We start from the raw sequence: 14,428 nt of genomic DNA on the forward strand, positions 1-14,428 counted from the left end.
CTCCAAATAGGGAAAGGAATACATCAAGGCTGTTTATTGTCACCCTGCTTATTTAACTTATATGCAGAGTACATCAGGTGAAATGCCAGGCTGGATGAAGCAACAAGCTGAAATCAAGACTGCGAGGAGAAATATCAATAGCCTCAGATATGCAGATGACACCATCCTTATGGCAGAAAGTGAAGAACTAACGAACCTCTTGATGAAAATGAAAGAAAAGAGTGAAAAAGTTGGCTTAAAACTCAATATTCGGAAAACAAAGATCATGGTATCCCGTCCCATCACTTCATGGCAAATAGATGGGGAAACAATGGAAACAGTTTGACCCTTAAGGACACTATTCTGTCTTGGTCCCTCCTTTACACTCACTCTCGACACTGGGTAGAGGATTCTGGCTGCCTGAGGCTAATCATACTGTCTCATCTGACTCAAGTGACCCTTTCCTGCAAGGTCTGATTTAATCACCCAGAACAGGTAGAAGGTGCCAGTTTACTTAAACTCTGATTGCAGATTTTGCGCTGGGACTTGCTTTCATTATAACCTGACAGCTGGGTTGTAGAAAGCAAACTAATCCTCATTGGTAGCTACTACTGTCCATCAAAAAACCTCTAGAGTTACACATGACAAAATTGACTTACATTAATTTATAGTCAATCAGTGGTCTATATGTAAAAAAAAGATTCTGACCCATAAATGTTAAGTAAATGAGTGACTATTAAGTCTGCTGAATGCTTTTTGGAACATGTTTTATCTTGAGATACAGTCTCCTAGAGAAAGGTGTCGGGACCTGAATGTCTCTGAGGATGGCACCAGGCTTAGGGAACTTTTCTCAGGAGAGCAGATTCAGAATAGGGACATAGTTAATACAATCAAGACATGTGAACAGAACAGTACAGTATAACTGAGCAAAAAAGAACATCTTATTTATCAACACTATGCTAAGATATTAACAAATTACAAAATATTAGAAAGATTCAGCCTAACAAAAGTGTGATACTGCATATATTCAACCCTCCAAGGATCTCTTTGGAACCTTAATTCAAGCTTTATAAGAACACTTACAATTAAATGCCTCCAAAAATTTTTTCTAAACAGAACATTATTTTCTGAAAGCTATAATTTAAAAGTAACATTAAAAAACAGCATTTGAGGTTTACATTTTCCACGTATGTACTGATAAGGGCAGTAGTCTTGTTTGATGACAAAGGTCAAGGAAAAGATGACCATTTCTCTGTGTGGCTGTCACATCTCATAGAAGGGCAGTGAGAGGATAACTGAGGGTCTCACATCTCTTACCTCCAGAGGTCTCAGGAGTCACTGCTGTGTACCCTCACCCCTAGACGAGGGTCATGCTGGAACCTATGAGCATTCATTCCCCAGAATATGGAACAGAATAAGCTCCCCACAGAGGAGGTGCTATTTATTCTGCATTTAGAGCCTCATGTTTTATTTATTTTTAAATTTTATTTTATTTTTAAACTTTACATAATTGTATTAGTTTTGCCAAATATCAAAATGAATCCATCACAGGTATACATATGCTCATGTTTTAGATTATTTCAGTCAGTATTGGTCACCTTTTGACTCCAGAAATGTTTATCTTTGTATATGTCATAATATCTAACACAATACCTGGTAATGTGGTAAGCAATAATCACTGTATTTTCAAATGCATTGTGATTATATCAAGTTAATAACTACTTCATGTTTTACCATTAGAACCAGAAAGATAACCAAATGTTACTAGTAATTCTGTGTCTCTAAAAATAACATCACTTATATGAGAGAAATTCGCACTTTTGCTCTTTCATTCATTCAGTCACCTACCTATCTAGCTCTGGAATAGGGACTTATAAATTCTGGACATTACAGAAAAAAGTTAAAACATCCAAATTAGTTTATTTTCCAAAGCTCAAGTGTCATGGGGCGGGGAGGGGAAGTAACAGATACTTTAAAAATGAAAATGAATTGAAGTATGTAATTTCAAAAAAATTAGATTCCCCTTAAAAGTTCCCATATACCATCATTTTATGTCTGGCAGATGGCAAATAACAAGAAAGACAAGATAAATTTTAAAAGAGAAAGTATCAGTAAAGTATTACAGGGTCAGAGGGTATTTTCTAAGACGTGTTTAGCCTTGTGGAGGATTATCCCTTCAAATTGGTGATAGTAATGTCTATCTGATAGTAGTGTCTAAAAAATGACATACCTCATATCAGAACCTCTGAGCAGCATCCAACTCCTGGCTTCGGAAGAACAAAAATTGCCAAGGGACTGTCAAAAATGATGACTTTAATAGTGACAGAGAAGGCAAAATGAACCAGAGATTTTCTTTATGGCCCAATTTCTGATTTTTAACCTTTTGTCCCCAGCACTATGTTCTATCTCCACACTCCATTCTCACTACTAAACAATAAATAACCAAATAAAGCAATCACATAAATGGGGTCCCTGGACAAAACACTGAGCTTTTCAACCTCAGCATACTTCCTCCTTTTATGCACATGTTGACTCCCCATTATACTGACCAGAACACTTGATTGATACGCTTCTACATAAATATCCACAGATTTCCTACTCTCCTGTGTGTCAGAACCATGACCTCACTCCATGAATTTAATGAAAGGGAAAAAAAAATTAGAAACAAAAAAACACTCTGGATGCATCTTCAAATTTCATTAAATATATCCTCAGAAACAAGATTATTTCTGGCCAAATATTTAATTAGAATCTCAGATTGTATATGGCTTCCAGTTTACAGAAAATGCCAAGGGTAGAATATCAGCTGAACACTACCATCAAAGGCAGAAAAGAGGGGAAGAAGAAAAGTGATAAATCCTAGAAGGTGGGGGTTGTTCTGATCAAGCACTGGCTGTATCTGAAGTCAGTGGCGTCAAAAAGCGACCATGGCATTAATGTATCAACCACAGCATAAAGGAATGTGACACAGAACCTCCACCCTCCATCCTGCCTGATGGCATGGAGGGACTGGACATCTTTCTCTAAATCAGTGAAAATCTTTAAGAAAAATGAAGTGATAAGTTCTACAATTAAACTTATGTCCTTAAATCCTATCTCTAAGGAATTATGAAAGCATCTTTCTCCCAGCACTTACCTATCTACCTATTTCACAACTGTCCCTGTTCAGGTTCTGTCAATATATTTCTAATCCTTACCTCTCTGCCTCTATAAACAAGCTCAGAAAAATCTTTCTGAAGACCATCTCTCTCACTTTATAGTTGAACTCCTCCAAATAGTAATCATCGTTTAGCAAAGCCTACTAATTTCTAACAAAATTTCTAATTTTCCCGCTCTTTCAAAGTGGTTCACCTATGCAATTAAGACACTTGCCCCTTGGAAGGAAAGCTGTGACAAACCTAGACAGCATATTAGAAAGCAAAGACCATACTCTGCTGACAAAGGTCCATTTAGTCAAAGCTATGGTTTTTCCAGTAGTCATGTACAGATGTGAAAGTTGGACCATAAAGAAGGCTAAGCATTGAAGAACTGATGTCTTTGAACTGTGGTGATGGAGAAGACTCTTAAGAGTTGCTTGGACAGCAAAGAGATCAAACCAATCAATCCTAAAGGAAATTCACCCTAAATATTCATTGAAAGGACTGATGCTGAAGCTCCAATATTTTATTCACCTGATGTGAAGAGCTAATTCATTGGAAAAGACCCTGATGCTGGGGAAGATTGAGGGCAGGAAGAGAAGGGGGCGACAGAGGATGAGATGGTTGGACTGCATCACCAACTCAATGGACATGAGTTTGAGCAGTCCAGGAGATAGTGAAGGACAGGGGAGTCTGGTGTGCTGCAGTTCATAGGTTTGCAAAGAGTTGGACAGGACTTAGCAACTGAAGAGCAACAACAATCCCAGTATTACTTCTCCTTAAGGAATCAGAAGTAATAGTTAGACATTACACATTCATAAAACCTTCACCTCTGACTAGTTCTACTTCATAAATAATTCCTCTCTCTTCTTTTATTTTCTGTACACAGGCACTGACCATTCACCTTCAATGACCTCAATTCTCACCCCCTCCAACTAAGGCTTCTTTTCAGCTTTGTACTTCTACCTCCAACCGCTCTTTGGAACTTCTAGCTCCATGGTAACAAATAAATCCACTGAAGAATGCCAAAGCCCATCTTCTTAACCATTTCACAGTTCTGCCACCCTAGCTTTTCATTCCCAAAACTACCACCTAGGCACTTGTTCCTTCCTGGCTGGGTTGCCATCAGAACCACAGGCAAGAAACATGGGTGGCCTACAGATACTGATGTGCAGTGTGTGTGTGTGTGTGTGTGTGTGTGTGTGTGTGTGGTGGTGGTGGTGTGTGTGGGGGGTGTGTGTGTGTGTGCTGGGTTGATATCAGAACCACAGGCCAGAAACATGGGTGGCCTACAGATACTGATGTGCAGTGTGTGTGTGTGTGTGTGTGTGTGTGTGTGTGTGTGTGGTGGTGGTGGTGTGTGGGGGGGGTGTGTGTGTGTGTGCTGGGTTGATATCAGAACCACAGGCAAGAAACATGGGTGGCCTACAGATACTGATGTGCAGTGTGTGTGTGTGTGTGTGTGTGTGTAGCATTTCAAATGTTATTATAAGGCAAAGATTATTCTGTCCCCTCACTTGATATGACCCCTTGTTCCTATGAACCCACAAAAATACCTGATGGGAACAGTGGATAAGTCACAGTCTCGGCCACCTACTAGCTGCAGGACAATGTGAAGTCACCAAACTTCTCTGTAACCTAGTTTCCTCATCTACTAAAAAAAATCTCCTGGGCTCTTCTGAGGATTAAATACAGGAAAAAGTACGCATTTCACAGAATTGTGTCTGGCACATATTAAGCAACATACATTGTTGTTGCTATTGTTTAGTCATACTCCTTGCCCAATTTGGAACCAGTCTGATGTTCCATGTCCGGTTCGAACCGTTATTTCTTGACCCTCATACAGAAGACAGGTTTCTCAGGAGACAGGCAAGTTGGTCTGGTATCCCCATCTCTTTCAGAATTTTCCACAGTTTGTTGTGATTCACACAGTCAAAGGCTTTAGTGTAGTCAATGAAGCAGATGTTTTTCTGGAAATCCCTTGCTTTCTCTATGATCCAATGAATGTTGGCAATTTGATCTCTGGTTCCTCTGCCTTTTCTAAATCCAGCTTGTACATCTGGAAGTTCTCGGTTCATGTACTGCTAAAGTTTAGCTTAAAGGATTTTTGAGCATTGCCTTGCTAGCATGTGAAATGAGCACAATTGTATGGTAGTTTGAATATTCTTTAGCACTGATATATACATTAGCAATGATTAATTTTATTCTCACTTGTATTGAGTCATATCCATATAGCTTTATCATCCTATTAGACAAACATGTGCCTATTTACGTCTACAAGGAGTCCTTACCCCATAAGGGACAGTCTAGAAATAAGAGTGACATTGGACAAGGGGCAGCTGACCTCAAAAGGTTCATCTCAAAAAAAAAAAAAAAAGAACATTGTAAATTGGGACAAGGAACAGAGTGGACCAAATTTATACATGCAATACAGCAAACATGAGTAGGATGAATAATTGAACATAAAATTGGGACAGTATAGAAGGAAAAGATAAGTGTTATTTAAGAAATAAAGGTACTCATATTATACACAATATGATCAAATAAATAGTCATCTCAGCTCATCCACAATCTAGCATGATCTGAGAGTTTCAATTTGTTTCTTGGCTAAAGCAACTAATATACCCTTTTACATTTTAAGTTAGAACTGTAAAACTGTATGGCAAAACCAATACAATATTGTAAAGTAATTAGCCTCCAATTAAAATAAATAAATTTAAATTAAAAAAAGTCACTTTGATAATTTACCAATACATGGAATGAAATTTGTTACAAATGGAATCCTTACCCTAACTGATAAATACAACATTTAAATGAAATTTGTATATCCATATTTAATTTGAAAGCCATAAAACTTTGAAAAGTGTAAGATTTTGATGGAGGTGATCATTTTCACTTGAAAGAAATAATTACCCATAGAACTCTTAAAATATTTAAATATAAACAAAAAAAAAAGCTATGAGTTCTATCAGAGGTTTAAAAAAAAATCAAGGTAAAGGTGTTAAGAGTGATATCGTTGACAAACAGTCACAGAGATACTTTCATCTGGGAACAAGTGATAAGGCTCCAACTGACTCCGGAGAACGATTAGCAGTCGGAGAAGTTTAGAAACTCTTACCTCAAGCAGTGACAGTATGAACTGAATCCTCTTAACAGTGGAAGAATGTTTGCTGATTTACTTACTAAGGGGCTTTCCTATACAGTAATATGAGAGATGTAAGAGGATGAGAACGTGAAAGGAAATATCCAGCAAGCTTGAAAAAGTCCACAGCCTCATTTTAAGAAACACTAAGTCCAAGAGAAGACAATGTTAAGTTATAATATAGGGGAAGAAATTTAACTTCATGCATTTACAATGGCTACCTAGGGGAAATTTTGAAAAACACATGGCCAAATAAATCAGAAATAATTTAAAAATACAACATTAACTCAACATTTATCGAGTACTCACTTTGTCCTAGACACTGAAGTCAGAGGTAGTAACAGTGACAACTGAAATACTTTCTAAACTCACGATGCTCATGATGCAGTAGAAAATACAAATTCTACCTTCTGAAAAGTGCCACAATCAAGGCAAACAGGGAATGCTGTAGGTGTAAAGGAAGGTATTCAGTCTGGTCATGAGGGAGGAACAAGCAGCCACCCAAAGAAAGGTGCACACAACAGTGTCAGCAGGATTGCCCGAAGTGAGTGGAGAAGTCGTAAGACTTGCTTGGGGCTGGGGGGAAGGTTCTGAATCTTCCACACAGAGCCAGAGTCAGTCCTGGACAAGTTCACAAAGTCAGCTGAAAGGCCTCCAGGGCTTTTAGGGAAAAATCAACATTCCTTGGTCTTTGGTCGCAGTGGTGGGATGAACCAGAAGGTGATGAGACAAGAGCAAAGATGACCAGTGACAAGACAGTTGCCATAGTGTAGGGGTAAAGGATGGCACGGGCTGGGAAAGAGGCAGGAAGATGCTGAAGCAGGAAAGATAAGTTCACCTGTTCTCAATGGGAAAGAGCATGAAGAAAGCAAAGGGCAGGTAAAGAACAATTTTTTAAAAGAGGGAAGGAAGATAAAATTTTAAAGGAGCAGGAAGGCTTAAATCTGTGGGAAATGTGAGGCAGATGCATAAATGGAGGGACCCCTAGAGGTTTAAATTTAAGTTTATTATCAGCCTATGATAATGTAGATCAAAGTGGGAAATAAGTAACTTTATCAGATGCAGTCATAATTTAAACAAAAGGAAATAAAACCAAGTATGACTGGTTATTCCAGGAGTTAAGAGTCAGGCAGAACTCAGAGTGCTTGATATCCAGTCACAACGTGTATTTATTTGCAGTTTAAGGCTCATAAAAGTAACACTGAAAAACCTTCATTTCAGATAGTTAAGAATCAGAATATGGTTAGGATCTTGGGCAATGTTTACTATAAAACCCACTCAAAAAATAGTCAAAGATGATGGGTGTAGTAACCATTTTACAGAATGAAATACTCTTCTTAAAAAGATTTTATCCAAGGGCAGAGCTGAAAAATAAAATCCGTGTTTATAACCAAAAAGGAAAAGTTAGAATAATGTTAATTTTTTTATTTTTTATCTTTATAAAGACAAAAACTTTTGCTGCAAATATAAGCGTAACTGTGTACAGGGAACATTTTAGAGGGAATGATATTCAGGTATGATTCTTTAAAAAATTCATTTTTTATTTTTCTTTCCCATGGAAATGTTCAATTACTTTCCTATATCATATAGCCAGGAAAACAAACAAATAAACAAAAAACTAGAGTACACTGAATGTTTAATGAGTAAATGCAAGAGAAGCTTACCCAGTATTGATGGAAATGATTTCGATGAGTGGATTCTTCCTAATCTTTGGCAAATCCAGTCGTGCTCCCCCCAAACGTTTTCCATTATCCTTTTTCTGACCCAACAGTCTCACAGAGTGACCTTCAAATAAAGCACATAAATATATGTGAGCATGAGTCATACAACATCACTTTAATTTACTGCTTTCAACAAATCTGTTGATATTTGCATTTAACTTTTTCTTTTATAAAAAGAAGAAAACAAACAAAATGACCCAGAGAAGATATAATCATTGACCTTAAGTAATACTACCAAAGGGAAAGGCAGCTGTGGCCAAGTCCTCCAGTCATAAGCGCCTTGCTTAGAATATTTGCACATTTATACTGCACAGATGAGAGAAATAGGAATATCTTCAGAGTGTCATTCCACAGGTCTGAGTGGTCTCTAACACAGACATGTATAGAAAGTAGGAAGGGTTCACTTGGGCACTGGTCCTGAAGGCCAAGTGCAAAAGCAGATCATCTGCTCAAGGCAAACTGTCAATCAAAGAAGTAAAAAATAAAAAGCTGAGATAAAATGACACACGAGGGTTGGATATTTAAGAAAAAAAAGTTTTTAAACAATTTTTCAAAAACCATTACAAAAGAATCAGAACACTAAGACCCATTAAAATTCTGAATTAAGCTGTGGTACATATACACAATGGAGTATTACTCAGCCATTAAAAAGAATACATTTGAATCAGTTCTAATGAGATGGATGAAACTGGAGCCTATTATACAGAGTGAAGTAAGCCAGAAGGAAAAACAGCAATACAGTATACTAATGCATATATATGGAATTTAGAAAGATGGTAACAATAACCCGGTGTACGAGACAGCAAAAGAGAGACTGATGTACAGAACAGTCTTATGGACTCTGTGGAAGAGGGAGAGGGTGGGAAGATTTGGGAGAATGACATTGAAACATGTAAAATATCATGTAAGAAACGAGTTGCCAGTCCAGGTTCGATGCACGATACTGGATGCTTGGGGCTGGTGCACTGGGACGACCCAGAGGGATGGTATGGGGAGGGAGGAGGGAGGAGGGTTCAGGATGGGGAACACATGTATACCTGTGGCAGATTCATTTTGATATTTGGCAAAACTAATACAATTATGTAAAGTTTAAAAATAAAATAAAATTAAAAAAAATAAAAATAAAATAAAAAACTGTAGACTTACAGACAAGTTGGAAGAACTGAACAAAGAATTTCCATCTGCTTGATATTTCCTAATTATTATTTTCCGTATTTACTTTGCCATTTTATTTATATATATATACATATGATTTTTTTAATAATATCACTGAGGTACATCCTGTATAATTCACCCATTGTACATACACAATTCAACAATTTTAAATAAACTTATACAGCTGTACAGTCATCATGACCCATTTTTAGAACATTTAGAACATCACCTCCAAAATTCCCTCAAGCTTACTTATAGTCTATCCCTGCTCCCATACCAAAGATACATTTTGTTAACCTATCAACCAGCTGATGAACATTTGGACTGTTTCCAATTAACCTTTTATAATAATGCTTCTATGAATATCTGAATACAGATCTTCATGCATATATATGTGTTCATTTCTCTTGGATAGATATCCAGGAAAATTGTGGGTTATGCTGTAAATTTAAATTTTATAAGAAAAAACTGTTTTTGAAAGTACTACCATTTTACATCCCACCAGCAATGTATGAAGGTTTGAGTTTCTCCACATCACCAAGACCTTATACTGTAACTTCTGAGAACAGCTATTCCAGTGAGCATGTAATGGTATATTACTGTGCTTTGAGTGACTATGCATTACATGATGATAATGATACTGAACACCTTTTCATGTGATTAGCCAACTGTAATGGTAAATTTTATACGTAAAGTTGACTGGGCCACAGGGTGCCCAGACATTTAGCCAAACACTATTTTGGGTGTGTCTGTGGGGGTGTTTCTGCATGAGACTGATATTTGAATTAGTAGACTTGAGTAAAGCAGATTGCTCAGCCTAACACTGGTAGGCCTAGTGCAATTAATCAAAGACTTGAATAGAACAAAAAGGCTGAGTAAGAGGGAACTCCTCCCATCTGACTACTGAGCTGAGTAAGCAGTCTTTGCCAGCCTTCAGACTCAGACTGAAATATTAGATCTTCTGGGGTCTCATGCCTTCCCAGTTGCCTACCAGAACTTACACTGTCAACTCTCCTGATTCTCTGGCCTTTGGGCTTGGACCAGAACTACACATCAGGTCTCTGGAGTCTTCATCTTGTTGACTACAGACATTGGGAATTCTCAGCCTCCATGATGGTGGGAACAAGTAACATAATAATACCTGCTTTTACACACACACACACACACCCTACTGGGCTCTCTTTCTCTGAGAGATGTCTACTCTAGTATTTTGCCAATATTTTAGTTGTAGTGTTTGTCTTATTATTGAATTATAAGAATTCTTTACATATTCTGGTTATATGACCTTTATGACATATATGATTTGTAAATATTTTCTCAGTCTGTGGCTTAGAGTTTCACTTTCATGATAGCATATTTTGAAAACTGAAGCTTTTTTAAATTTAATGAAGCTCAACTTACCTATATTTTATTTTATAGCCCATGCTTTGGGTGTCATATCTAAGAACTCTTTGACTAGACCAAAAGCCCAAAGATTTCTCCTACATTTTCTTCTGCAAGTTTTATCATTTTCATTCTAATAATTGGGTCTAGGGCCCACTGTGTTACTTTTTTTGTTTTAATAAAAGTCTAACTTTATTTTTGCACACAGATATTCAACTGTCCCAGCTTCATTTCTTTTCCTTCTTCCTCCTTTGCGCTATTGTCATCACATATATTAACATCAGTTCAGTTCAGTTGCTCAGTCATGTCTAACTCTTTGCAACCCCATGGACTATAGCCTGCCAAGTTCCTCTGTCCATGGAATTCTCCAGGCAAGAATACTGGAGAGAGTGGCCAGTCATTCCCTTCTCTAAGGGATCTTCCCAACCCAGGGATCAAAGCTGGGTCCCTTGCATTGCAGGCAGATTCTTTACCATCTGAGGCACCAGGGAAGCCCTCAAATAGTTGTATAAACCCAAAAATATAATGCTAGAATTGTTGTTTTATACAATTGCATGTTTTTTAAAATGTTAAAAATACCATGTACAGAGTACAATATATTTACCCACATAATCACCACTTCTGCTGCTGCTAAATCGCTTCAGTCGCATCCGACTCTGTGCGACCCCACAGACAGCAGCTCACCAGGCTCCACCATCCCTAGGATTCTCCAGGCTCCACCATCCCTAGGATTCTCCAGGCAAGAACACTGGAGTGGGTTGCCATTTCCTTCTCCAATGAATGAAAGTAAAAAGTGAAATTGAAGTCACTCAATCATGTCTGACTCTTAGCAACCCCATGGACTGCAGCCCACCAGGCTCCTCCGTCCATGGGATTTTCCAGGCAAGAGTACTGGGGTGGGGTGCCACTGCCTTCTCCAAATCACCACTTCTAGCACTCTTCATTTCCTCCTGGGAATTTCCAATTTGGCACCACTTTCTGCCTGAAAAATTATCTTTAATATTTCTTATAAACCAAGAAAAATTGGTATTTGGAAATGTCTTTAGTTTGCTGTTATTTGTGAAGGATACTTTTGCTAAATATAGAAATCTTGGTTGACAGTTTTGTTCTCTGAGTACCGAATGCATCACTCCACTGTCTTTGACCTCTGTTGCTTCTGATGAGAAGTCAACCATTAATCTTTTTGTTCTCTCACACATAGTATTAATATGTAATTTGTCTTATGCAATAAAGATTTTCCCTCTCTTTCAACGATGACTATGATGTGCATAGGTGCAGATCTCTGGGATTTTTCCACATGGAACTCACTTAGCTTTTTGGATCCAAAAGTAACAGTTTTCATCAACTTCCGGAAGTTTTCATCCAGTACTGTTAAAAAATGTTGTTGTTATTGCTTTTTTATTGGATTCTTTTGTGACTCCCATGATGATACATCTGTTGGTGTGTCAGATGTCCCACTGGTCTCTGAGGCCTTTCTCATTTTTCATCTGCTCTTCTACCTAAGCCTGGTCTTTCTCCTAGTCTATCCACAAATGTTCTTCTGCCATCTCAGATCTGCAGTTGAACCTCTCTAATGCATGTTTCACTTCAGGTACTGTACTTTTCAACTCCAGATTTTCCACTGGTTCTCATATAATTTCCAATATTTTGTAATTCTTTATTCAAGTCACTGTCATCATCCTTTTCTTAAGACTTTTAACATCACTTCACTTAGTTCTATCAAGTCTCTGTCTTCTAAATCCACCACTTCTGGCCAAAGACAATTGATACTTATTGCTTTGTCCCACCTTGATTATGGTTATACTTGGTTTTGTTTTCATTTCATTGAAGCATAGTTGATTTACAAAGTTGTGTTTAATGTCTGCTACATAGCAAAGTGGCTCACTTACATGTATATTTGGTTTCTTTATATCTATTATAATATTCTATTAAATATTAGAAATTTTAGGTAATATATTGCAGCAATTCTCAATTCAAATTTATCTCCTAAAGGTTGCTGCTGTCTTTGTTTAGTAATTCACTAAACAATGGACTAAATCTGTGAATTCTATGTCTCCACAATGAACGGCCATTGATCTCCCTTCTTGGTTTTTTTGGCTTTTATGCCCCCAGACATAACTTTCTAGCAATCAATTCTGTATCTGCATAGCAAAGCTAAGTGAAGGACTAGTCAACATATGCTCAAATGCCTTAAGCCAGTAAAAGTCCTAACTACGTGTTGTTGACTAATCTGTGTGTGAGCTGAGAGCATTCAATGTTAGGGCCATTTTCAAGTCTGCCCCACCTTTTACTTTCTCCTGGACTTTTTTGCGTCCTCTCCCATCTTCTCAGGGTGTGCATGCAAGCTCCAACAGACAGGTAAGTTTAAGTGGCTTGGGCCCACTCTGGTCCCTGCTGGGCACATGTACCCTCTAATCAACTTTCAGTCTGTGAAGAGTTATCAAGCATCCTCTCTCTGTCTCACTTCCCAGAAGTCTCTGCTAAAGCTGTGGCTAGTCTGTCTGTCTACTACTTCTGCCAAACAAGCTACAACTTCAGGTATATAGAGTCAGAGACACTCCATCCCCTACCTACCGACCCCCGCTCCCCAGCCTCCAACTTACTCACCCCTAGCCACTTGCCATTAAAGTCTAAACAGTTCTAAAGTCTAAAGTCTAAAGTCTAAGCCAAGTCAACTGAGGCTTCTTGGTGCAGCAGTGAAGCTGCTGGTCTTCACAGCCTGCTCTGCCCTAGGTGAACAACCTTGCCTATGGAGCTGGGGAAAGAAAATAACAGTACCACCTTAGACTCACACTGTTCTTACCGAAAGCACAAACACCTTAGACTCATATTGTTTTTACCCAAAGTTCAGTTGTTCCCACAAAGAAACACTTCTCAGTTTGCTGACTGCTATTGGTCAATTTCCACAGTGCCAGAATGGTTTGTTTTTGACCATTTGTCCAGTTTTATTGCTGCTTGTGGGGAGATTTGTTGACCTTCACATACAGTCATGCCACAAGCTAATCAAAGCCAAATTTTTTAAAGCAATTATTTAAAATAACTTCAAATACATAATTAGCACAGATATAAGATTCATATAAGCAATTATATGTATGTTTCATCATCCCTCAATTCAGAAAGATATATTGCTTAAACATCTCCTGTACAGACAGCTTTTCAGGACTAGAAGTAATAAAACCATTAGTCATACCCTTTTTGTACTAATCACTTTAATAAGAAACATTAAGTACTTCATTTACTCTGAAAATTCTTGCTCTGATGGAGAAACAGCTCGACTCAGGCAAGCATTTGGCATACCAGATTTCACAGATTTCAGATAAGTTCAACTCTTCCATCACAAGTCCAGTTAATGAAGAGGTGAGCAAGATTGGCATGATAACATAATAGTTCTGAGAGATGCCAAAAGTTCAATAATGACTATGCAAAGGCATGCTATTTTCATACTAGCATGAGACAAATTTCATTATATCCTGCTGAGACTTCAGCAATATGAGCCCATACTAATAACATTTGATAAATTATTCATCTCCACTATCTACATGCAAATAAAGGAACATATCTCTGCCTGATGATATAATGAGTTATTTTCCAATCCAATGATTCATTAAAGAGTGGCAGACCTAACAATAGTCTGGGTCTTTTTTTTTTAATTGAAAAAATATACTACACTAAAAATAAAGTAGGATATAATATAAAAGCCCTTCATTATATCTGGCCAAAGATGAAAGAAAGGAAATTCAATCACATAATGATTACTAAAAATAAAAACAGGCTAGCAGTATAAAACTTTTATAACTGTTATATACCATCTCTTTTAAAAATCTTTTTGCAAACAGAATTGCTGCATCAAATTAACCCCTTATATCTACAGACCACAGAATAAAAACATATACTCTTAATATTAATACAAA

At 37.6% G+C, this 14,428-nt stretch overlaps 1 protein-coding gene across 23 annotated transcripts in view; it reads right to left on the reverse strand.

The window, feature by feature from the left end:
* Positions 1 to 14,428, reverse strand: part of CDKAL1 (CDKAL1 threonylcarbamoyladenosine tRNA methylthiotransferase) — a 640,160-nt gene that overhangs the window by 413,641 nt on the left and 212,091 nt on the right. For all 23 annotated transcript variants that reach the window (XM_086370076.1, XM_086370056.1, XM_086370074.1 and 20 more), the window contains one exon: positions 7,923 to 8,043. Coding sequence is in view for 20 of the 23 variants with exons in the window: in XM_086370056.1 (XP_086226182.1) it covers positions 7,923 to 8,043 (121 nt within the window). In the remaining 3 variants the exon portion in view is untranslated. The remainder of the gene's footprint in view (positions 1 to 7,922; positions 8,044 to 14,428) is intronic.

This window comes from Bos grunniens, chromosome 23 (assembly GCF_055505025.1).
Source record: "Bos grunniens cultivar Pamir isolate PY7600 chromosome 23, Bosgru_T2T1.0, whole genome shotgun sequence".
NCBI lineage: Eukaryota > Metazoa > Chordata > Mammalia > Artiodactyla > Bovidae > Bos > Bos grunniens.